General features: G+C 51.5%; 1 protein-coding gene across 14 annotated transcripts in view; it reads right to left on the reverse strand.

Annotated features, from left to right (window-relative positions):
- RAPGEF1 (Rap guanine nucleotide exchange factor 1) overlaps positions 1-11,441 on the reverse strand; it is a 137,442-nt gene extending 126,001 nt beyond the window's left edge. For 3 of the 14 annotated variants that reach the window (XM_044926470.1, XM_044926469.1, XM_025261894.2), the window contains exon 1: positions 11,290-11,441. In XM_044926470.1, the coding sequence (XP_044782405.1) occupies positions 11,290-11,350 (61 nt within the window). In that variant the 5' untranslated portion in view covers positions 11,351-11,441. Of the gene's footprint in view, positions 1-1,190; positions 1,861-11,289 lie in introns of those variants that run through there. The other 11 variants (XM_044926471.1, XM_025261905.2, XM_025261889.2 and 8 more) reach the window with 9 other exon arrangements.
- Positions 11,442-26,310: the final 14,869 nt, after the last annotated feature.

Raw genomic sequence — 26,310 nt, forward strand, 5'->3', positions numbered from 1 at the left:
TGACTAAACTAGGAGAAACTAAGTCCTGATTATTCAGACACCCAAGATTCCATTTGATCGTTCCAAGATCAGGGGTGTTTGCAAATTATTATTTATCAGACACGACTGGAGCGACTTAGCAGCAGCAGCAGCTTTCATGCATTGGAGAAGGAAATGGCAACCCACTCCAGTGTTCTTGCCTGGAGAATATCAGGGACTGGGGGAGCCTGGTGGGCTGCCCCCTATGGGGTCGCACAGAGTCGAACACGACTGAAGCGACTTAGCAGCAGCAGCAGCAAGAACTCAGGGTTGGCAGGACCACGTCCACACATCATCTTTCTCTCCAGGGACTGGGTCCACAGGGTGCCTGTCAGATCCTTAGCAGCACTTAATGACCTTAAAAAGCTCAAGAACCACCGCTCCCTATCGAGGTCCAGGGAGGGTCTGAGGCCTGCCCCAGAGGACATGGCTCTGGGTGACAGCGTCAGGCTGGGAGGGAAGTCTCCTGACACTCAGGCTGGCTCTCTCTCCGTGGTCCTCAAACGCCACAGTTCCAACCAGCGCTGGGGACAGTGACTCATGTTCCCATGATGATCTGAGTCTACAGGACTCTCCCAGCAGGAGGTGCACTGCACGACCAGGCTGGAACCAGGCTACACAGGCCTGAAATGGAGCCCAGGTTCGCAGTCCAAGTCCCAGCTCGGTCAAATATAAAAACTGCATTCTACAAGTCTGCACATTTAGGGTAATTAATAGACAGCTCCCCCGAAACAGACAAGGAAAAAAAAAGCAAGGATAGCTCATATAGGAAAGCGTACTTCTGATCTGCACCTTTGGGTTTCTGATGAGCTCAGAGAATTAGTATTTGTAAGGTACCCTCTGACAAGCTGAGGCAGAAGCACAAATTAGTGTGGTGACGATAATTAAATGAGAGGTTCTTTAGCTCCTGGACCGAACGGTTGGAGAAAATGAAACAGGTTGACTGGGCTTTGATCTCTCTGCAAATAGCCCTGTACCCTGCGCGAGCTGGACTGACACACGTCCACCCTTGCTTATCAGAAAGGACCGGGAGAGCACAGGTAGGAAACCAAGCCTCAGAACAATACTTCCGAATTTCTAAATCTATTTTAAACTGTGAAAATTAATCAAGGAGGAGAAATAAGGGGTATGAAACCAACCCACTTGCCGATTCAAAGTAATTTGTAAGTTACCTGCACACAAGGCCCTTGGAGGGCTTCTGGGGTTTCGGCTATCACAAAACGAAGGCAACAGCTTATGATCACGTTCAGTGTTGAACAAAGACGGCCGAGTTAACCCCGAGAGTCTCCCCGACAAGGAGAAACTGAGGTGGTGTCTCTGGGATGGAGCAAAAATGCACCTGTGGGTGACCAGCCCTGCTCTGGCTCTGAGATGAGCCGATGCCCACAAGCAGAGGCCCATCCCTTTTAGACAGACTTGCAGACAGAAGCAGGACTTCCCTCCCCGCGCTGCACGTGACAGGGCACTGGTGTAGCTGAAATGACACGCCTCTTCCCATACGTTATCTCTTTGGAGGTCTATTACTCAGTTGTAAAAACCTATTTCCTGGAATTCAACTTTGACGGAGACAGACAGACACAGACACACCCTGTAAGGAAATACCTGAGGAGCCAGAGACCCTCCCTCCTGTGAGTGCTGAGGTCTGAGCTTCACTTGCCGCATGACCACTAAAGGAAATGGTCGTTTTAGAGCAGAAGGGGACATGGGGTAGGGACAAAAGCTAATGTTTATTGTGTCAAGACTCTGCTACATGCTTCACGGGCATCATCTCATTTAATCTTCTCTCAACACCATAAGGTAGACCCTGTTAGAATTTTCTTTCCCTTTTACAAATAAAGCACTGAGGCTTAGACAGGCAAAGCCACCTGCCCACAATCCCACTGTTCCTTGGAGAGCTGGGCGGAACTGCAGCTGGAGGACTCAGCCGAAGGCCACGCCCCCCCCCCCCCCCCCCCGTTCCGGGAGTCCATCCTCTCATCTTCTGGGGGGGGACCAAGGGCTCAGAGGGCACTGGTCCAGGCCACGGTGCAGACCCAGGGGCCACAAAGCATGTCTCCTAAGCTCTAGTCCCAGGCTCATGCTGCCTCTAACATGCATGAGTATTAAGAGAAGTATGAAAGCCTAGATCAAGTCTCCTGCACAGAGTGCAGGCCAGATCATCAGCTTCCTGAGGGCGCAGATGCCCCCAAACTTCTCAGTACCCCCGGTGCCGTGTCAGGCAGCTGGATGCTGGGCGAAGAGTCGGCTAGTGCTGTATGGATGGAGACGTGCTGAACGGATGAAGGGGTGGGTGCGGGGGTGGACGGACGGGTGACTGAGTGGGTGACTGAGAGGGGTGGCTGAGTCTGTAGGTGGGTGGATAGAGCTACGCTGACTAAGGCCCACTTCCCACTGTTTACATCCAAAGTAGATTCCCCTGCAGTATTTTTGGCAAACCAAGCTGCCTCTATACCCCAGAGACCAGAAGCTGCTTCATAAATCTGTAGGCAGATGTGACGCCACCTTGACAGTCCTGCAGAGGAGCTGGAAAGCCCCAGGGGGAATCCCAGAGCAGGTTCCAACCAAAGATGAGGACAGCGCCCTCGAGCCAGCCACCCTGCAGCCCTGCGGAGGAGGAGCAGAGAGGGCAGCTCTAGGCTCTGTTGGGCGGGGTGGGGGGGGGGGGGCGGCGCAGGGGAGCACATGCCCTGCAGCAAAGGGAAGGATGACTAACCCAAGTTCCCCAGTGAGCCCCACCTCTCCCTCAGCTCACGACCCGCCTCCCTCTCAACTGTCACGTGGCATAAAACTCGCCACTTCTCTCTTTATAGCAACAGACCCAATTAAATCATACAAGGATCAGAAGGTAAAACTCCAGAGCACACAGGAAGTACTCAACAACTGTGAGCGGTGACCCTTCTCACCTGGGAGAAAGGCTGTGTTACTCTGACACCATTTAATAAAAAAACAGACAGACAAAACCTAAAACAACAGCCAAAAAAGCCACTAATGCCTATCAAAGGGTTCTGAAAGCTATAAAGGAGTATGTTTTATCGTGATGATGAATGGCTACAGTGCCCTGCAACACCAGTGTCATTAAAAACCAACAACCCTAATTCACACCCTCTTTGATACTGCAGACTAGACTCACAAAGAATCAGCGTAAGAAAGGGTGTGGAGATGGGTCTGTCCTCCCCATCAGGTGACAACAGAGGCACAAGAGGCTCAGAAAGATTAAGCCACCTGCCCAAGGTCGCTCAGCAAGAAGGAGGGATTCCTGCCCGCCCCCGCCCAGAGCTGGAGCAGGAGAGCCAGGGGAGCAGTGCCATCTCAAGTGCCCCAAAACTGTCAGGTGGCCCTTTAAGTGCAGCAGCCTCCTCACTGGTGGAAAAGTCCCTGGAAATGTGGACGTTCATTTTGACCCAAGTCACAACAGCCGAGAGAACAATGCCATCACAGCCAATGGAAATATGGGAAAAATAAGATGTAGTCAACTGAGCTTTAGTCCTATCTTGGCCCCAGAGCAGTACGACCACAGGCAAATCTGAGCTATTCTGGGACCTCAGGATCCGGCGCACAAAGAGAAGCTCCTCATGGAGTTTTGTCCTCAACAGCGCCTCGCTCCTGCTATGAGGACTGGCGGAGACCACGTGTGTAGAGTACACAGAATGGAGTCTGGTCTCTGCACGTGGGAAGAGCTCCAATGCCAGCTACTACCACTACTTGTATTTATCACTGAAAGGAGGAGTTGAGAGCAGCCAATTCCAAGACCATGCACAAGCACCCATCTATTTATTCACAGTCACTCAAAGAGAGAGGGCACACGTGATCATCCACAACCAGAAAATAAATACAACCTCTATCTCCAAGCCAGAGGTTTTGTTTGTTTTTCTGTTTGCTTGTTTGGGGCCAACTAAGTGGCTACTTGGCACCAACTCATCCTCCTGTTCCCTCATCCCACGTCCACGCTTTCCTTCTCTCAAGGGCTGTAAGCCCTTCTGCTCGGGGGGCCGGGGGCTGGCTCCCAGCGTAACAGTAAGTGTGTCACTGGGAGCACCCCTGTCGAGTCCACACCAACTCCTGCACCCTGTCCGCTGTCCCCAGCCCAAGAAGCACCACATACCATCCTGGGCCTCACAGCTCCGTTTCTTCTAGGCTTGAAAAGGAGGGCAGAGGGTCCTGATCACGAAAGTTAACCTGCAGTAAAATGACCGTCTGAAGCCAGCCAGCCAATGAAAAGCAAGCAAGGAGAAAGGGCATCTTTAAGGGACCAACAGGAACCAGGGATCTGAGCTGCTATGACACAGGAACTGTATTTTAGGAAGACGGGATCCAGACTGTAGCCCAGGACAGAGTCAGAGAACCATCATCTATCTTCCAAACCGCAGCCTGGAAGAAACAAGTGGGGAGAAAGAGGAATTGAGACCATCTGAGGCCCCTGCATCTTCGCTCACAAAAGAAGTGGCAGGAGAGACTCTGCTTAAACCCCTGACCCAGAAGAAAGGGGAGCCGGCAGAAGCCCAGCAGCCCAGGTCTTCAGCCACTCAAAGATGGCAGGAACTGTACAACCACTCCATACAGAGTCAGCAGAGCACGCAGCGAGTCCAAAATCCTGCTTAGAGGCCGAAGGAAAGAAATGACAAGTGCAGACAGGGCCTCCCATCATGGCGCTCGTCACGGAGGCGGGCTGGGCAGAGCAGGCATGTGCTGCCTGCGGGTTGCAAATGAAAGGCGAAACCCTAACTGCCCGACACGAAGGAGCACGGCCTAAGAGTGCCTGGCTCCTGCCGCCCCAGAACCATGCACAGCCACGGTCACTGGCGGCCCCGGAGTCTCAGGCTGCACAAGCCTCAGCCTCCACCATGCCCTCGCGCTCTCCCAGCAGGGCCTCCGGGCACCTGAGCTCAGTCTCCTCACCCATTTCTGGAAGGATACACTGAAACACTGATCCATGCATGTGGTTAACCCAGAACCCCAACTATCTGCACACCCTTATCAGAGTACTGGTCCAACTAATACACCAAGGAACATCCTAACTGGCGATTCAAAGCCCAAAAAGAGCTCATTTAAAGAGGATTTTGAGACTTGGAATCAGAAACCTGAGTTCATCCTTTGACAACATTAAACGAGATTCACAGTGACGAGTTCTTGAGCACCTGCTGTCTTCTAGGCACGGTGCTGCCAACACCACGGTGGACCCGGCAGACGCTCTGCCTCAAGAGGCTAGCCGTCTACTTAGGACTGTATCTGCTGAGTTTTAACTTGAGGAAAGAAACTGGGGCTTTGGTTTCTGAATGAGCTGAACCGTATCCTTCTATCCAGAAGGTTCCTCTGGGGCCCTCCCAGGGAATGCACTGTCTCTGCTAGAGGAAGAGGAGGCACAAAGAGCCTAAAGGCAGTCAGCTCTGGCAAAGGTGGCTGAGTGCATCCGGGAAGCGGGTTTTCACACCGAGCTGGCGGAGGACCCACGGGGGTGCCTCGCGGTGCCCAACAGTCAGCGAGCAGCCTTCCTAGGAACTAAAGAGGGCCTGCTGCTTGGAGAACCCTGCTCAACGTTACGTGGCAGCCTGGACGGGAGGGGAGTGGGGGCAGAAAGGACACACGTATGGAGTATGTACGGCTGAGTCCCTGTGCTGTCTACCTGAAGCCGTCACAACACTGTTAATCGACTGGACTCCAGTATCAAATAAAAAGTTAAAAAAAAAAACCCCTCATAAATAAACTTAAAAAAAAAAATACAGGCCTTCTGCTTTAAAACAAAAGAAGGACACGCTAATTTTAGATTCCCCCTTCTCCCCCTTCATGGCACAGATGGAGAAAATGAGACCCAAAACGAGAGACTCTCCCAAGGTCACAACGGTCCAAACAGTCCAACGGCCTAAGACAGATGACCACAAACTCAGATGACAGATCCCTCAGTAATTCACAAACTGGTTTTTTTGTTTGTTTGGTTTTAAATCCTAAAGCAGCCTCCAGGCAAGGTGGGAGCCGAGTCCAAGGAACACCTGCCGGGCGGCAGGGCGCCGGGGGCCACGGGGGTGCGGAGCGGAGGCCCTGCCAGGCCGCTCTTCTGTCCAGCGCGTCATCTTGTTATGGCAACGGGAACGCATTCAGCTGGCCGGAGGTAAGACCCAGCCCTGTGCTCCAGGCGTGCTCCAATCCGGGCCGGCCTGGGACGTGACTTTTCTGCAAGCTCATACATGACTCATCTTTACAGGCCTCCTATCAGGTCTGCTGGCTGCAAGGAATCCCATTCAAACCACCTCTGCCCACAGCTGCTCAGGAGCCCAGGCAACAGGGGGTTGCTGCGGTTGACTTTGTAAAACATGGTTAGCCTGCGTCTGTGCTATTTCTTACCTCCTTACGATACAGCTGCTGATATTAACGTTATTAGTATCTAGGCAGCCTAAAGACTGCATTGTGTGCTGAGTCCTGCCTGACTCCTTCCTTCCCCATGGACTGCGGCCTGCCAGGCTCCTCTGTCCATGGGGATTCTCCAGGCAAGAATACTGGAGTGGGTTGCCATGCCTTCCAGGGGATCTTCCCAACCCAGGGATCAAACCCGGGTCTCCTGCACTGCAGGTGGATTCATGGCAGGTGGATTCTTTACTGACTCAGCCACCAGGGAAGCCCAAAGACTGCATTGGGCCTACCCTAATGTAACAGGATTAAAAAAAAAAAAAAAAAAAACAAACAGAAAAGAAACTTAGAAACACAAACAATCAGATTAAGTTACTGTGTCTCCAGCAAGTTAGGAAGCCCTAAGCAATGCTCCCTAAAGGGGCCGGGGGAGCCGGGGCGCAGGCGCACCATGACCCTGAGCAAATCACCAGCCTTCCCGGGCCTCAGCTGCCCTCAGGGGAGAGGCAGGGCTCACTGGGCCAGCCCTGGCCCCCAGGACTCGTGGGGATCGCTGAAATGAGGTCGTCAGTCGATGCACTCTGGACAGAGACTATAGAAACTGTACACCTGTTCAAGACCGTTTTGATGTTATCCCCGGCCCAGAAACCAGGAAGGCCAGGCCCAGCGGGGTCCGGGTGGCTGCAAGGGGTACACGGTGTCTCCCATCAGGAGGGCCGCGGGAGGGAGGGAGTCCATGACGGAACCTGCCCTGAAAGTGTTGCTATTTATCGACTGGATACATTTTGAGTACATGGATACTTGTCCGTGTAAAGGAAGTATTAAGATTTAAGAGTTTTAAAACTGATCTAGGAGGACTCTCTCTGGGCCAAAAGTGTGCAGCCTCCTGTGAGAGCCTGGGCTTGTACTTTTCATCTGTTCTGAGAAAATACAGTGACAAAAAGTTACTATGACTGCAAACAAGGTAAGTTTTTCTTTTTAAAGAAAGCATCTTCACACATCTGAAAAACACAGCACCTGAGTCTGAGACATTATTCTGTCCTGAGGCAGGGTGCTGGCCGAGTCCATAGCCGCTCCAGTCAGGGCCCCACAGAGCAGCCTGAGGCCACAAGGAGCCGAAAGAGCAGCCAGAGGGTTTGGTGATGGATGAAGGTCCTGGACAGACCCCCGTGGTCTGCTAGGAGTACACGGCAGGGAAAGAACCACTCCTCTTAAAAAAAAAAGAAAAAAAACTGAGAAACCCCTGCATAATTTACATCTCCTCCAGAGGATCGTGTGGCTCTGAGACAAGAATCCTTCTTGCATCATGAACACTAGAACAACGCCAGGCCCCTAGGAGGTTCTGGATAAACTACCGACCTGGAACTGAGGAACGAGCCCCGGAGATTCTGAGGAGTACAGTCGGTGAAACAGAAGCCCCCTTTTTCCTACCCCCTCGGCTGGGCCCACTTAACTGCTCACCCCTCACAGTTCCACCAAAAGTCTGATGCCATCCCTGGTAACCCCCCAGCACCCCCGACCCTGCCAGAGCTAAGGCCTGTGTGACCGCAACGTGCCCCCTGAGATCACTGCCATTCCCCAGAGCCCAGCACAGCGCCAGACCCCAGGCGCCGACCCCTTGATCAGTGCCGAGCGAAGGGATGGAGGAACGGATCCGTGAAGGAATGGAGCAAAGATTTCAAAGTCCAGATAAAAAGCAACAAACACAAGCGGTGGCTTCTGCGAGGAAAGGGACACATGCTGGAATGCTGCCAGTCTGAGTGGGGAGCAGGCGTGGGTGCTGGGGTGGCAGCGAGGGTAGGTGGCCCTGCCAGAGTGGCTCACAGCAGCAGGGCTCAGGGTTACCAGGGCTGCCTGCTTTTCAAAAGAACCAGAAACCCAAGATTGGGGAGTGATCTCCTGATTTTTAAACGCGGACCATCAAGAACACACGTGGCTCACACATAACACATCTATGGCCTGAATCCAGCCCACAGCCGCTGGTCAGTTGCCTCCGCTCATCAGGCGAAAGGGGTGTCCGGCTTCAGAAAGGTCAAGGTTTCAGTTCCCTGCACGCAGTGTGTCTGCCGGGAGGAAGCATGAGCGCACTGACCCCAGAGCTGCGGACACAACCAGAATCAGGCTCACCGGCCCCCAAGCGGCCCCAGACTGCGCACACCCCTACCGTGTGGGTCCTCAGAACAGTCCTCTCAGTCCCCCTGGAGAGCCTCTTCTCCAAGCCTGCCCTGCCCACAAGCACACCCCGGGAGCTCCCTGACCCGTCAGGCTCTGCTTGCTCCTTGCCTTCCCATTACATCTGGAAGACACCGGGGAGCCTCCCCCCTCCCACTCCAGCAGCCTTCCTGGCCTTCCAGGTTCAACCCTTCTCCACCGAGCCTCAGTGGACAGGCCCCAAGCAGCCAGCAAGCTGACCCTGCGCCCGCCTCTGGAACCCAGACTGTGCTGAACCCCCATTGGGCCTGGAGCAGATGACTGCAGACAGCCTGATCTGGTCCCTGTGGAAGGGTCTACCCTCAGAGGAGGGGATACCTATGACCCCGACGCCAGGCAGGCTCTGCTGAGGAAGTAAACAGGTTGAAAGGCAGCACGACAGACTCAGAAAGATCTCCCTGGCAGCTGAAGGGGCTGCGGCTCCGGAGGGAGATGGGGTGGGAAGGGCGGCAGGGGTCCTGGGCTGCATCAAGCTTCTCTCACACTCAGAAAACCCCGGCTGCCTTAAGTCCCGAGAAGTCAGAGCACTGGTCCTATTTTCTGAGTCGAGATTACGAACACGTGGAAGCAACTCTCCTGCTCAAGTCAACAGAAAACAGCAAAACCTGACAACAGTGACCATTGGCTGGGTGTCAAGCTCTATAGCTCACCAGAGCCCGTTTCCCTGCTAACAAGTGGCGCCCTTCACCTGAGGACCTCTCCTTTACACAAAACACCCTGCTGGTGGCCTCAGGGTAGGTCTATTTAGAAGAAGAACGCCAACAGAAACCCGAATGGAAATCTCGCTGAAATGCAAAGTTGACGGCCACCTACGACGACCAACAGAAAGCGCCCGGAAGGTGTGCCCTTCATTGCGGAGTGTCCCAGTCTCCTTGACAGCTGTGTGCGAATCACAGCAAAGGACCTGAGGCAGGACTGACCTCCCGCCTGCTCCACGTGAGGGCCAACCTCAGCATTTCCTGCTCAGCCACCTCCCACCACAGGCACCTTCCTCTAGAGCTTTCCACATCCCCGGTCAGCCTCGGCCCCCCATCTCCACGGGGGGCACCCTCACCTTCTTTTCAGAGCCTTCCCCTCATCTGTGCCCACAGGCCAGCCATCTGGTGGCCCGGGGTAATGCTGGGGCCGGCTCGCCCACCCTCAGACGAGCTTCTCTGAAGGCAGGCACCGCCGGCTTCTGCATCTACTACAGCTCCTGGCAGAGGGGAAGGCCCAGGGGTAATCTGTGCGGAGAAGACCTGGCCTCGGGCCCCCTTTCTCCCGGGAGCAGTGCGATGCAAGAGGGCTGAGCCTGGAAAGCAGCCTGTGGGGCTGGGGGGCAGGGGAGGGGGGGAGGTGCTTTTCGTTGTGTTCTTTTGACTTTTCCATGACTTTCAAATTTTTCAATTATCCTCATAATGAGAGAAAACCCTGTTGATGCTGTTTTTTAAAATGAAGCAGCCAAGTTTTCCCCAGCACTGTCCAAGAGACATGGCGCATCCTGAGAAACGCTGCAAAGATTAATCAGAGGTGCTTCTGAGACAGCATGAGTGCTGGCAGGGAACTCGTGGTCAGCGGACTCAGCCCTGGGGCTGGAGAACAATAAGAAGGACACCCAAGAAACAGCACCTGAGGCCAAGGGCGCTGCCCCGAAGGAAAGCTCTGGGGCCTCGGCTCCCAGAGCAGGGCATGGGGGCGGGGGCACGGCCGGCCTGCAAGACACTACCGAGCCTGTCACAGCGGGACCACATTTGCTCTTACAGATAATCGGTAAGGATTTACTAAGCCCGCTGTTTAAGGTGCTCGGCACAGAGCCGGATAGGTAGAAAACCCTCAAGAAAGGCGGTGAAAACGTCCTTCCTGTACTCAAGCCACAGCCTGCAAGTTACGCGGCCTTCTGGGTCCACTTCCGAGGCGCTTCTCAGAAAAGTATTCTGGTTCAACCTGGGAAACCAGCAACGTCCAAAATCAGTGTAACCTGCCGTATTTCCAGTCCCCGAAGAGCCCACCTTCCAGAGCTCAGCTGCCAAGGGGATGACAAGGTATCCGGTTATGACAACCAGTGGCGTCCCCGCTCCGGGAGCCCTGGACCCAGGGATGTGTCCTGCAAGGCGTCTCCGGCTTAATTAAGCCCTGCGTCCCAGGTGCACCGCCCCCGAGTTGCGTCTTTGGAGACTACGATTTCCCAGCCCGGGGAAAACCCAGGTAACCGGAAGGCGAGGCTCTGAGATCTCTAGGAAGACACAAAGAGATGAGGCTGGCAACGAGATTTCTAACCGAACCCCAGACCCAACCGGCTCCCCATACGCCCGCGCTTCCAAGGGCTCAGCCTGAAACCGGAGGAAAGCTCGCCCGCGCCCTGAAAACGCCCAGAGACACATCCTGCCCCGCTGCCTTTGAAGCCTCCGAACTGGAGACCTCTGGTTCAATTTAAACTCGAAGCTCCTCAGAAATGACACATACATTGTGGCTAGGCTCCGTTCACCGCCTGAAGGACGACCGCCCGCCCCCCGGCCACTGGACACGCGGTCGCTGCCCGGGTCCCCTGCCCCTTGTCTCAAAGTTCACGCCGCGGACCGAGCGGCGCGCACCGGCCCGGCCCGGCCGCCCGGCCCCCGGCCCCCTCCCCGGCCCCGCCGGCCTGTGGCCCCGGGAGCGCCGCGCGGCCCGGCCCCGCCGCCCGAGACGCGCCCCGCAGGCCCGGGGTCGCTTTCGCCCCCGGAGCCCGGCCGCGCGCCTCACCTGCTTTCTCGATCTTGCCGGACATTTCCGGGCTGCGCCGGAGGCCGAGGCCGCCGCTCATCGGGCCCGGGCCGGGCCGCTGCGGGCGCCACAGGCCGGCGCGGCCGCCGCTCGCCTCGGCCCTGGCTCGCCGCGCCTCAGGCCCGCGCCGGCATGGCGGGCTCCGCGGGCCGCGGCCTGTGCGCTCGGCCAGCGGCGCCCCAGCCCGCCCGGGGGTGCCCGCCGCCGCTCCGCCTCCTCCGGTCCCGCCGCCGCCGCCGCTTCCCCGGGCCCGCGAGCCGGCCGCAGAGCCGCGCCGCCGCCCGCCCGCCGGCCTCGGCCGCGGCCAGAGCGCCACCTGCCGGGCGCGGCCTCCGTGCCGCCGAGAAAGCAGCGCCCCCTACCGACCCGGAGCCGGCCGGAACTTCCCGCCCGGGACGCAGCGCCCCCTGCCGACCCGGAGTATCCACGCCAGGGCGAGGGACCTCGCCCTGGCCACCAACCCACACCTGGGCCTCCGCGTTCGCTGCCCGCACGCATGGACCCTCGACGCCAGGGCGAGGGGAGTGGCATGGACCACCCTGGACTCAGCCTCCTCTGCTGTATAATCAGGCTCTCCAGCTCAAGGCCTGAGTCTGATCCCAACCAGGACTCAGCTTGCCCTGCTGACTTGCCCCCCCTCACTTGGAACACAGAGCTCCCACCCAAACTCTTGTCTCCACGCCAGGGCCCGTGACTGACCCCACCCGCATCCAGAGCCCCCTGCTGGCCCATAGCCCATAGGGACACAGTGACCCCCTGCCTGCTCTATTCACTTGACCCCCAAATGTGGACCAGGGTCCCTTCCAGCCTGGACTTCTGCTGGGCCTTTTCTAAGCACAGTGATGACTTCAGTAAAAGTCATTGATTTAAGAATCAAAGATCATATTAAGCCTACAAAAATGTGCACAATCACTTATTCCCTCCAAAGAGTTTATAACTTGGAGAAGCAAAGTTAAATCAGATAATGCAAGTATAAAATAACAGATTTCAGTAACACAAAGACACCCTTGGAAAAATCTCCAGCACCTCACTCACTGTCCTTAGCCCAAGATGGAGTACAAAGGATGAATTCAGCTTCCCCCATTTCCCTCAGGTACACTGAATAATCGAGATGGGGACAGATTCTGGAAGGGGAGCACAGAGAAGAAATGGCATTAATAATCGACACTGCCGAGTCTTGCTCACCGCTCCCTGCACCCTCTGGCGGGCTTGCTGATTCTGTAACTGAGAGCCGGCCTTAGGTAGCAGCCAAATTTCCAGAGTCATCAGTGCCAGTTCTCTAGGGGTCAAAGGCAAAGCCAAAGATGAACACATTCATCTCTCTTTTCCAGCTGATGAATGGCTGCTCTGAGCCAGGGTGGGACGGCTCTACTCTCTTGGCAGCTGCAACACCGAGCAAAACTGACCCTTGGCCCCAGACCTCCTCCCCCATGCTCCCAAAGCTGTCCCCAGCCCTCCTAGGTTTCTGAGTCAGTCTTTTAGGTCCAAAAGTCTGTGTGCAAAGCAGGAAATTAGTCTGAATAGCTGGCCTGGTCAGGGTTCATGAGAGTGGAACCAAATATTAATATAGTTAATAAATTGACACATCAAACAACAAAAGGTTTTCAAACAATAAAGTGCTTTATAAATGGACATGACTGTAAATAAGGGTCATGGAGTTTATTTAATAAAGGTTATTCATCAAAGGTGTTTATAGGGACTTCCCTGCTGTCCAGTGGCTAAGACTCCGTGCTCCCAGTGCAGCTATCCCGGGTTCCGTTCCTGGTCAGGGAGCTAGACCCCACACGCTGCAACAAAGATCCGGGATTCTGTGTGCCACAACTATGACCCGTCACAGCCAAATAAATAAAACACATTTACAGCTGAGCCACCAAGGAAGCCCCCAAAATTTAAAAAAGGTGTTTGTAATAGAACATATGCAAGGTGATGAAGCAAACACATTCCTACAGCTTTGTTCTTCCTACCTTAAGGCCTTCTCTCCTGCCGCTCTTTCTGCCTGGAATATTCCCTCTTCCTCTTCTCCACCTGGTTGACCCCTAGTCATCCTTCACTTCTTGGCTTAACTGCCACTTCTACTGGAAATCCTCCCAGTGGGGGCAGCTCCCTGTACTGGTCAGGATGCTTGATTTCACTGTCAGAAACCCAGCTCAGCTTGGTTAGGGCAAAAAGGGGATTTGTTGGACATTGTAACTAGCAAACCAAGGATACAGCCAGAACCAACAGCTACCTCTAGGCTCTGAACCTGCAACATCACTCCTCTAGGTTGGCTCTATTTCCAAGTGATCTCTCTCTACCCAGTGGCTGTGTTGGGTACCAGCTGACTCTCCTTAGCCTAGTTTAAGTCACACACCTGCCCCCAAGCCAATGACTTGCGGGTGGGGGGATGGGAGGAGAAGGATGCATAAACTGGCCAGGCTTGAGAACTGCACTGATTACAAGAAAGCTTGGGAGTGGATGCCATGGAACCAGCAACTGGGAACAGGGAAGGGTGATGCTCAAACAGTACCTGGGTTGGCAGTGGGGAGACTTCCCTGGTGGTCCAGTGGCTAAACTCCATGCTCCCAATGCAGGGGGCCTGGGTTTGATCCCTGGTCAGGGAACTAGATCCCACATGCTGCAACTAAAAAAGACACCACATGCCACAAGAAAGATAGAAAATCCCATGTCCTGCAAGACCCAGTGCAGCCGAATTAATTATTTTAAAAAAGCATTTAAAATTATTTTAATGCTTCATTGCTGCTGCTGCTGCTAAGTCGCTTCAGTCGTGTCCGACTGTATGCAACCCCAGAGACAGCAGCCCGCCAGGCTCCGCCATCCCTGGGATTCTCCAGGCAAGAACACTGGAGTGGGTTGCCATTTCCTTCTCCAATGCATGAAAGTGAAAGGTGAAAGTAGCATCTGTCTTGGGAACAGATACTAATGAAGCAAAATCCATGGACATCCATCTCAGCATCTCAGAGGGTTAAGACCCTTGCAGCTTCCTATATGTCTCCTTGATAGCACACACCTCCACATATTCAATTTCTCGTTATCTGTTTAATGTCTGTCCCCTTCAGGACACTGTGAGCTCCTATAGGCAGGGACTGTCTCATCTGTACCCTTGGGATTTTAATTTATGGAGGTGACTGAGTGACAAGGAGAGACCAATGCCATTGAGAGAAGGATTTAGTACTTAGACTTCTTGAGAGGAGGCACACCGTACCATGCAGAGCCATGTGGGGAGCATCAGGGTGGTCAGGAGGCAGAAGTGGGGGTGAGAGGAATACTCAGGATAGGGTTTGTTTTTTTTTTCCAGGAAAGGCTAGGAAGGGTAGGGTAAACAGTTTAGGATTGACTAGTGTGAGCAATTCCAATGGGTTCTGGGCAAAAGGGCTGGGCTCTAGTTGCCTCGCCATGTGTGCTCAGCCATGTCCGACTCTTTACAACCTCATGGACTGTAGCCTGCCAGGCTCCTCTGTCCATGAAACGGTCCAGGCAAGAATACTGGAGTGGGCTGCCATTTCCCACTCTACAGAATCTTCTCGACCCAGGGATCGAACCTGAGTCTCTTGTGTCTCCTGCACTGGCAGGTAGATTCTTCACCACTGTGCTGCCTAGGTAGCGCAGGTGCCTAAGGGCAGAGGAAATACTGGCGTGGTGTGTGAGAGTTATGTAACAGATAAGTGAAATTAGAGAACCATATGGAAGCAGGCGTGTCTTCTTATAAAGTGGTTGGGGCCGAAGATTCAGATGGGGTGGTTTGTGTACGAAAGGTGTTCTCCCTTCTGCATCTCTAAGAATTGGCTAGCCTCTCCCAGGTCAGCAAAACTTTGAAGATGTCGAAATATCATGAGATAGACATGGAAAACAAATTTATGTTTACCAAAAGGGATGGGGGTGGGGAGGGATAAATCAGGAGTTTGGGATTAACATATATACATGACTATATATAAAATACTCAACGAAGACCTACCATATAGCACAGGGAACTGTACTCAATAACCTATAATAATCTATTAGGGAAAGGAATCTGAAAAGGAATATATACATGTATATAATATATGTGTGTGGGTGAATCACTTTGCTGTATGCCTGAAACTAACACAACATTATAGTATGGATGTGAGAGCTGGACCATAAAGAAAGCTGAGTGCAAAAGAATTGATGCTTTTGAACTGTGGTGTTGGAGAAGACTCTTGAAAGTGGAGATCCAACCAGTCCATTCTAAAGGAAATCAGTCCTGGGTGTTCATTGGAAGGTCTGATGTTGAAGCTGAAACTCCAGTCCTTTGGCCACCTGATGCAAAGAGCTGACTCATTTGAAAAGACCCTGATGCTGGGGAAGATTGAGGGCAGGAGGAGAAGGGGATGACAGAGGATGAGATGGCTGGATGGCATCACCGACTCAATGAACATGAGTTTGGGTAAACTCGGGGAGTTGGTGATGGACAGGGAGGCCTGGCATGCTGTGGTCCATGGGGTCGCAAAGAGTTGGACGTGACTGAGTGACTGAACTGAACTGATACTTCAATTAGAAAATATAAAAATATAATTTCAATGTAAAAAAACAGCATGAGATACAGAAAATGAAAATCATTATTGGTGCCAAGCCCACGTCTGGCTTGTACTCGCGGCAGCAGCCCAGGGAAGGGGCTCAGTCAGTACCTGCACGGGTGCGGCTGGGCCCTCTCCCAACAGTCCAGGGGGGGTGGACCAGATGACCACTACATAGCTCTGTAGACTCCACCGTGGAAGGGACAGCGAGGTGGCCAGGAGCTTCCTGAGAGAGCCTTCTTAAGACTGGGGCCTTTTCCAAAAGGGTAACATCCCCTTCTTGGCACTTGCAGACAACAGTCACCTACGGGAACAGCAGAAGTTCATGAGCCCAGGGTGGAAAACAACCAAAGAGTCTGGTGCTCCAGAGCTTGTGGCATCTTGGCTTGTTGACAGGCACTTCACAGGTGCCTGCCTGAACTCCCAACTGCGTCGTCAGTTCAGGGATGATCTCATCACGGTATCTGTTTGCAGATCAGAGGGGAGGTGGATTCCATACTATTTAATAGTATGCAACAGTATGAGGGCTGCCTGGGGCTCGCGTGAGTTCAGTCGCTGCTTCAGCCCTCACGGCAATCCTAGGAGGACGGGGTTTAGATCAGGAAGTATTTATTTGATCGTGTTTGTGTTGCTGTTGTTCCGTCGCTAAGTCCTGTTTGACTGTTTGGGACCTCATGGACTGCAGCATGCCAGTTTTCTCTGTCTTCCACCATCTTCCAGAGTTTGCTCAGATTCATGTCCATTGAGTCGGTGATGCACTCTAACCATCTATCTCATCCTCTGTCCTCCCCTTCTCCTCCTGCCCTCAATCTTTCCCAGCAGCAGGGTCTTTTCCAGTCGGTAGGCTCTTCCCATCAGGTGGCCAAAGTATTGGAGCTTCAGCTTCAGCAACAGTCCTTTCAATGAATATTCAGGGCTGGCTTCCTTTAGGATTGACAGGTTTGCGGTCCAATAGATACCAGTTTCATAACGGCTTGGCAAAAAGAATTTATTAGAAAGCATGGCGGGGGGGGTTGTCTCACAGATAGAACTGAAGGGCAAGGAGTGCAATGCCTCCCTGGCACCTGACCTGCACATGTGGCCCCTTATCCACCCACCACCAGGTCCCCTCCTCTCCCACCTCAGCAGGCAGGCGGGACCCCTGAAGCATGCTTATTCCCAAACCTGAGTTCCAAGACAAATGATCTGATTGGCCCAGCTCCAGTCAGAGGCCGGCTTCTGGTCCAGTTGGCCAGGTGGGCGGGGTTACACCTTCCAAACATCAGCTAGGGTCCAACTTGCTGGTTGGGTAAAGGTAGGCATATGCATCTTCTACAGTGAAAGTCAGCCCCCTTGGCTGAGTTGGTTTCACAAAGACACATTTCTAGTACATGGTCAGCCTGCTCCAGGCTCATGTCTTAACCTCTGCTACTATAATAGGGAAGAGCCTTGGTATTCTATTACAAGTTAATCACTAAAGGGATATTGCCTATAAGCTTAAATTACACATAATGGCTCATATCTGGGAACTATGCCTCCCAGGTAATGAGCATTGAGCTAAAATACTCCCCCTTTTTTTTTTTAGTTTACAGGAAACCTCCTGACCAGACCCAGTTGGTAAATGACTGCAGAAAGTAAGAAATGAACACATCCCCTTGGGAGGCTGACTGGCAGGAACCAGGAAATGTTTTTTACTCCCTCCCCCTCTAGTATAAAAGAAGCCTGAATTCTAACTCACGCAAGATGGTTCTTTGGGGCACACATCCATCATCTTCTCGGTTTGCTGGCTTTCCAAATAAAATTGCTATTCCTTGCCCCACCAACTTGTGTCTCAGTTTACTGGCCTGTCATGTGGCAAGCAGTATGAGCGTGGACTCGGTAACACTTAAACTTCCCTAACCCAGACTTCTCCTCCAGTGTCTCCCAGTACATTCCATGACACTCCAACTGTGTTCAGTTCAATTCAGCTCAGTTCCACTCTATTCACAGAGATGGCATGTCTTTGGTGTACTGGCCTCATGAGAAAAACAAAGACGAACAAGACCTGGGTCCAGGTCTCCAGGAGCTCCAAGGGAGTTGGGGGTGGAACTCTCAGTCCCTCCAAAACTCCTCTATGAGACTGGCCGTGATGCACATTTCAGCGGGGCTGGGGTGTGGGGTGTGTGCGCCCACCATGATGTCGGGCTGTGAGGGTATTTATCTCAACTCAGAGCATCAGGGCAGTCCGAATAGAGGAGACAAATGCTTTCGTGACTTTGAAGGGCACTGGGGATCTGTTTTCACTGAGATTTTGCTCATCATTCATGAGTGTGAGTGTGAGTCCCCCACAGCCCCCTTCCACCCAGGTGGCTTCATTCCCCATCTGGTTGCAGGGCTCAGGAAACCGGGGAAATGTCCTCAGACATCCTCCAAAAGGTGGGGACAGATGTCTGGGTCAACTCTGCCCTATCTAAATGTGGCACCGCCCAGAGACTTCCCTGGTGGTCCAGGGGACAAGAATCTGCCTGCCAATGCAGGGGACACATGTTCGATCCCTGGTCTAGGAAGATTCTACATGGCGAGTAGCAACTAAGCCCGTGTAGAGCCTGTGCTCCACAACAAGAGAAGCCACCACAATGAGAAATCTGTGCACTGCAATGAAAAATAGCCCCTGTTTGCTTCAACTAGAGACAGCCCATGCAAAAGTAATGAAGACCCAGAGCAGGCATAAAAAAAAGTGGCATCTCCCAGACCCCTGCAGAGCAGCAGGACACTGGCTTCATGGTACTTTGGCTTTTTCTCAGCCAAGCTGGGGCTTCCCTGATATCTCAGTTGGTGAAGAATCTGCCTGCGATGCAGGAGACCCTGTTTCGATTCCTGGGCTGGGAAGATGCCCTGGAGAAAGGAATGGCTACCCATTCAGTATTCTTGGGCTTCCCTTGTGGCTCAGCTGGTGAAGAATCCACCCACAATGCGGGAGACCTGGGTGGGATCCCTGGGTTGGGAAGATCCCCTGGAGAAGGGAATGACTATCCGCTCACAGTATTCTGGCCTGGAGTTTTCCACAGACTATAGTCCATGGGTCACAAACAGTCAGACATGACTGAGCGACTTTCACTTTCGGGTAAGTTACCAGACTTCTTGTTCTGGGTACTCAAAAGCTGATATGAAACATGGGATTTCCCTGGTGGTTCAGTGCTTAAGACTTCGTGCTCCTGATGCAGGGGGCCTGGGTTTGATCCCTGGTCAGGGAACTAGAGCCTGAATGCTGCAATTAAGACCCGGCACAGCCAAAACAAAAAAAGCTGGGTATGAAACAGACACATTTTTCAGTCCTGACCCATTAGGTGACTACAGCCTTGACAACTGATTAAAATGGGGTGGTTGAGCCCACAGCTGAAGCCCGCCAGTGTGAGAGGCCTGGGTGCCGTCTTCTCCTCAAGCAGCTCAGTGAACCTGCCAGAGACTGCTGAAGGAGGAAGTTATGCAAGAGATGCAGTAACCGGTGATCAGCAAATAGCAGCACAGGAACGCACATCTCTCCTGCCCCCTAGTGAGTATTTAGAATTCTAAACTCCATTGGCTCAAAGCCATTTTTAGAAAAGCACTGTACTGTCATTTTGCAAATCTTTAAGAAAATATGTGCCATCATTGTGCAAAATAACAGACATCCAGAAGTGAGGGTCTCCCTTTCACTCATGAGAGGGAACAACTTCATGTATATCTTTCAGATTTCTCTATATTAAAAATAGTGGGTTGGCCAAAAAGTTTGTTCAGGTTTTTCCACACCATTCCATCTTATGGAAACTCCTGAATGAACTTTTTGGCCAATCCAGTATATCCATTCCATCATCTGGAACTCCATCACCTGGTCCCATCACTTTATGGTAAATAGATGGGTAAACAATGGAAACAGTGACAGACTATTTTGGGGGGCTCCAAAATCACTGCAGATGGTGACTGCAGCCATGAAATTAAAAGACGCTTGCTCCTTGGAAGAAAAGTTATGACCAACCTAGACAGCATATTCAAAAGCAGAGACATTACATTGCCAACAAAGGTCTGTCTAGTCAAAGCTACAGTTTTTCCAGTGGTCATGTATGGATGTGGGAGTTGGACTATAAAGAAAGCTGAGCGCTGAAGAATTGATACCTTTGAACTGTGGTGTTGGAGAAGACTCTTGAGAATCCCTTGGACAGCACAGAGCTCCAACCAGTCCATCCTAAAGGAAATAAGTCGTGAATATTCATTTGGAAGGACTGATGCTGAAGCTGAAACTTCAATAGTTTGGCCACCTGATGCGAAAAACTGACTCATTGGGAAAGACCCTGATGCTGGGAAAGATTGAGGGCAAGAGGAGAAGGGGGTGACAGAGGATGAGATGGTTGGATGGCATCACCGACTCGATGGACATCGAGTAAACTCTGGGAGTTGGTGATGGACAGGAAGGCCTGGCGTGCTGCAGTTCATGGGGTCGCAAAGAGTAGGACACGACTTAGCAACTGAACTGAACTGAACTGAATATACCCATGCACACACTTAAGGGTTTTTTTTTTTTTAATGAATTGGTTTAAAAGGTACAAATCATTTGGCGTGACCAAAGCTGGCTAGATGCTCACCAAGACCACTGCTGCCACATGGCCAGCCTCCTCTTGCTGTGAGGAGTGGCCATGTATGTTCAAGGTCAGAAAATGACATGTGGTTAAAGTAATGATTGTCATTTCCTGGCCCAGCCCATAAAAACCTCCCACACCTGATTCTCTGCTCTCTTTCTCTCTTCTCTTTCTGCTGTGGTGAAGGTGGAAGATTGAAGAAGGCTGTCCTTGAATGGTTGCCTGGAGCAGAGCATTGCTCCTTCTCATGGACCTGCATGGGACTGAGGATATCGATAGATAGATAGATAGATAGATATTTTAAAGCAATGTGCTATCATTTACATATATATGTATGTATAATACATACATCGGAGAAGGCAATGGCACCCCACTCCAGTACTCTTGCCTGGAAAATCCCATGGACGGAGGAGCCTGGTGGGCTGCAGTCTATGGGGTCGCGAAGAGTCAGACACGACTGAAGTGACTTAGCAGCAGCAGCATAATACATACATATGGGCTTCCCGGGTGGCTCAGTGATAAAGAAACTGCTTGCGAATGCAGAACACACAGGAGATGGGGGTTCTATCCCTGGGTCGGGAAGATCCCCTGGAAGAGGGAATGGCAATCCACTCCAGTATTCTTGCCTGGGAAATCCCACGGACAGAGGAGCCTGGTGGGCTATAGTCCAAAAGGTCCCGGAGAGTCTGACACAGCTCAGCACACCCGCACACTAAAAAAGAGCTAGAAATAGCTTTTCTCGACGAGGAGGCTAGAGAACTCACATATACCATCAAGTAAATCACTAATGAAAATAAAGATGTACATCAAGTCCCCCATGAAGTCCATGGGACCGCAAAGAGTAGGACAGGACTGAGCGATTGAGTATGCACGCATACATACGTAGAAAGACTGAACATCTTTCTTGCTAATGCATATAAATCTTCCTGATACTTTGTAAAAGCTGTGTAGCATTCCACTGTATGAATGTATAAGAATGTATTTAAGCATCTTCTTCTTGATGAACACTTATGTTTCCAATATCTTAAAACTATAAACAAAGCAGCAATAAATACCAAGGTCAGTACATCTTGTGTGTGTGCGTGCTGCCGCTTCAGTCCTGTCCGACTCTTTGTGGCCCTATGGACTGCAGCCTTGGAGTAGAAGAGGTACATCATTGAGTCCAATGTGTCACTGAGCAGATGGGGAAACTGAGGCCCAGGGCGGGGCAGGATTGCCCCAGCCTCCTTGAAGGTGGGAGGGGTTGGAGGGTGAGCCCTCTTCTGTCCTGAATCACGCCAGGGGTGTCCTGGAGCTCTGGTGACCTCACACACAACACGGCAGGGAGAGGGGCCTGGCTCGGCTCACGGGGTCCGAGCTTCCTCACGCTCCAGTTGGTGATCCTGCGATGTTGCCCTGAATGGGGAGGGGCTGAGAGCCCCATGGGGCTGGCTCAGGGGCCCGCAGCGGCCAGGCCTGGTGATGAGAGAGGGGCAGTCCACTGGGGCTTGAGGATGCAGCCCTGCCTGGGGGGACACACCCGGCCCAGGCCCCAGGCCGCCCGCAGCAGAATGGGCTTTGGTTGTGACAGGATGGGTAGGGAGGGGTGGGCAGATGGCCCCGAGCTCACAGCTGGACACTGGGGACTGGAGGACACAGTCTGCACCTGGCAGGGGGTGTTCCTCCCTTCCCCCCGACCCAGCCGTCACCCTCTTTCCACAGCCCCCCTTCTTCTGCCACCCCCGGCACCTCATTATGGACTAAGCTGTGTCTCCTCTCAAATTCATATGTTGAAGCCTTAGCCCCAAGGACCTCCAAATTTGTATTTTTGACTGTAATTAGGAGCAGTGGCTGCGAGGGCGCAGGAGGGCCTAGAGGAGCTATCCCACGCTGAAGCTCAGGAAGGGCGGCGGTGAGGAGATACCCCTCGTCCAAGGTAAGGAGAAATGGCTGCGCTTTGCTGGAGCAGCCGTGAAGAGATACCCCACGCCCAAGGTAAGAGAAACCCAAGTAAGACGATAGGTGTTGCAAGAGGGCATCAGAGGGCAGACACACTGAAACCATACTCACAGAAAACTAGTCAATCTAATCACACTAGGACCACAGCCTTGTCTAACTCAATAAAACTAAGCCATGCCCGTGGGGCAACCCAAGATGGGTGGGTCATGGTGGAGAGATCTGACAGAATGTGGTCCACTGGAGAAGGGAATGGCAAACCACTTCAGTATTCTTGCCTTGAGAACCCCATGAACAGTATGAAAAGGCAAAATGATAGGATACTGAAAGAGGAACTCCCCAGGTCAGTAGGTGCCCAATACGCTACTGGAGATCAGTGGAGAAATAACTCCAGAAAGAATGAAGGGATGGAGCAAAGTAAAACAATACCCAGCTGTGGATGTGACTGGTGATAGAAGCAAGGTCCGATGCGGTAAAGAGCAATATTGCATACGAACCTGGAATGTCAGGTTCATGAATCAAGGCAAATTGGAAGTGGTCAAACAAGAGATGGCAAGAGTGAATGTCGACATTCTAGGAATCAACAAACTCAAATGGACTGGAATTTAACTCAGATGACCATTATATCTACTACTGCAGGCAGGAATCCCTCAGAAGAAATGGAGTAGCCATCATGGTCAATAAAAGAGTCCGAAATGCAGTACTCGGGTGCAATCTCAAAAACGACAGAATGATCTCTGTTCGTTTCCAAGGCAAACCATTCAATATCACAGTAATCCAAGTCTATGCCCCAACCAGTAACGCTGAAGAAGCTGAAGTTGAACGGTTCTATGAAGACCTACAAGACCTTTTAGAACTAACACCCAAAAATGATGTCCTTTTCATTATAGGGGACTGGAATGCAAAAGTAGGAAGTCAAGAAACACCTGGAGTAACAGGCAAATTTGGCCTTGGAATAGGGAATGAAGCAGGGCAAAGACTAATAGAGTTTTGCCAAGAAAATGCACTGGTCATAACAAACACCCTCTTCCAACAACACAAGAGAAGACTCTATACATGGACATCACCAGATGGTCAACACCGAAATCAGATTGATTCTATTCTTTGCAGCCAAAGATGGAGAAGCTCTATACAGTCAGCAAAAACAAGACCGGGAGCTGACTGTGGCTCAGATCATGAACTCCTGATTGCCAAATTCAGACTGAAATTGAAGAAAGTAGGGAAAACCACTAGACCATTCAGGTATGACCTAAATCAAATCCCTTATGATTATACAGTGGAAGTGAGAAATAGATTTAAGGGCCTAGATCTGATAGATAGAGTGCCTGATGAACTATGGAATGAGGTTCGTGACATTGTACAGGAGACAGGGATCGAGACCATCCCCATGGAAAAGAAATGCAAAAAAGCAAAATGGCTGTCTGGGGAGGCCTTACAAATAGCTGTGAAAAGAAGAGAAGCGAAAAGCAAAGGAGAAAAGGAAAGATATAAGCATCTGAATGCAGAGTTCCAAAGAATAGCAAGAAGAGATAAGAAAGCCTTCTTCAGCGATCAATGCAAAGAAACAGAGGAAAACAACAGAATGGGAAAGACTAGAGATCTCTTCAAGAAAATTAGAGATATCAAGGGAAACTTTCATGCAAAGATGGGCTCAATAAAGGACAGAAATGGTATGGACCTAACAGAAGCAGAAGATATTAAGAAGAGATGGCAAGAATACACAGGAGAACTGTACAAAAAAGATCTTCAGGACCCAGATAATCACGATGGTGTGATCACTGACCTAGAGCAAGACATCCTGGAATGTGAAGTCAAGCGGGCCTTAGAAAGCATCACTACGAACAAAGCTAGTGGAGGTGATGGAATTCCAGTGGAGCTATTTCAAATCCTGAAAGATGATGCTGTGAAAGTGCTGCACTCAATATGCCAGCAAATCTGGAAAACTCAGCAGTGGCCACAGGACTGGAAAAGGTCAGTTTTCATTCCAATCCCAAAGAAAGGCAATGCCAAAGAATGCTCAAACTACGGCACAATTGCACTCATCTCACATGCTAGTAAAGTAATGCTCAAAATTCTCCAAGCCAGGCTTCAGCAACATGTGAACTGTGAACTTCCTGATGTTCAAGCTGGTTTTAGAAAAGGCAGAGGAACCAGAAATCAAATTGCCAACATCCGCTGGATCATGGAAAAAGCAAGAGAGTTCCAGAAAAACATCTATTTCTGCTTTATTGACTATGCCAAAGCCTTTGACTGTGTGGATCACAATAAACTGTGGAAAATTCTTCAAGAGATGGGAATACCAGACCACCTGATCTGCCTCTTGAGAAATTTGTATGCAGGTCAGGAAGCAACAGTTAGAACTGGACATGGAACAACAGACTGGTTCCAAATAGGAAAAAGAGTTCGTCAAGGCTGTATATTGTCACCCTGTTTATTTAACTTATACGCAGAGTGCATCATGAGAAACGCTGGACTGGAAGAAGCACAAGCCGGAATCAAGATTGCCGGGAGAAATATCAATAACCTCAGATATGCAGATGATACCACCCTTATGGCAGAAAGTGAAGAGGAACTAAAAAGCCTCTTGATGAAAGTGAAAGTGGAGAGTGAAAAAGTTGGCTTAAAGCTCAACATTCAGAAAACGAAGATCATGGCATCCGGTCCCATCACCTCATGGGAGACAGATGGGGAAACAGTGGAAACAGTGTCAGACTTTATTTTTCTGGGCTCCAAAATCACTGCAGATGGTGACTGCAGCTATGAAATTAAAAGACGCTTACTCCTTGGAAGGAAAGTTATGACCAACCTGGATAGCATATTCAAAAGCAGAGACATTACTTTGCCAACAAAGGTTCATCTAGTCAAGCCTATGGTGTTTCCCGTGGTCATGTATGGATGTGAGAGTTGGACTGTGAAGAAGGCTGAGCGCCAAAGAATTGATGCTTTTGAACTGTGGTGTTGGAGAAGACTCTTGAGAGTCTCTTGGACTGCAAGGAGATCCAACCAGTCCATTCTGAAGGAGATCAGCCCTGAGATTTCTTTGGAAGGAATGATGCTAAAGCTGAAACTCCAGTACTTTGGCCACCTCATGGGAAGAGTTGACTCATTGGAAAAGACTCTGATGCTTGGAGGGATTGGGGGCAGGAGGAGAAGGGGACGCCAGAGGATGAGATGGCTGGATGGCATCACTGACTCGATGGCCATGAGTCTGGGTGAATTCCGGGAGTTGGTGATGGACAGGGAGGCCTGGCATGCTGCAATTCATGGGGTCGCAAAGAGTCGGACACGACTGAGCGACTGAACTGAACTGAACTGAATTGACTGTATTAATTTGACTGTATTTGGAGACACAGGGCCTTGAAAGGTGATGACATCAAAATGAGGCCGTTAGGGTGGCCCCTCGTCCAATTCTGTTGCTCTTTAGTTGTTAAGTCGTGTCCGACTCTTTGTGACACTATGGACTGTAGCCCACCAGACTCCTGTCCGTGGGGATTCTCCAGGCAAGAATACTGGAGTGGGTTGCCGTGCCATCCTCCCAACCTAGGGCTCGAACTCAGATCTGTTCCGTCTCCTGCATTGGCAGGCGAGTTCTTTACCACTAGTGCCACCTGGGAAGCCCATATCTTGCACACTGATGTTATTATTCCTGCAGGGCAGGTTCTTATTCCCTATTGTTTTAGATAAGGACACAGATACACAAGAGCCTGGGCAGTGGAGAACAACATGGAATAGTTATACTTGGTTATGGGATGCACTTGCAGAGGTAGTAGAAATGCAGTGTTTAAGATCCCTGAAGTAAGAAAGAACCAGGTCCCAGTTCTGGTCCTGCTCCTTGCTAAGCAACCCTGTACAAGTGACTTAACCTCTTTAAGCCACAGTTTACTCATCTGTGACATGAGGGTAATGCTCATGGCTGCCTCATATTGACGCATCTGTAAAATGGGAATAACAAATTAGGGTCA

Source organism: Bubalus bubalis, chromosome 12 (genome assembly GCF_019923935.1).
Source record: "Bubalus bubalis isolate 160015118507 breed Murrah chromosome 12, NDDB_SH_1, whole genome shotgun sequence".
NCBI classification, from domain to species: domain Eukaryota; kingdom Metazoa; phylum Chordata; class Mammalia; order Artiodactyla; family Bovidae; genus Bubalus; species Bubalus bubalis.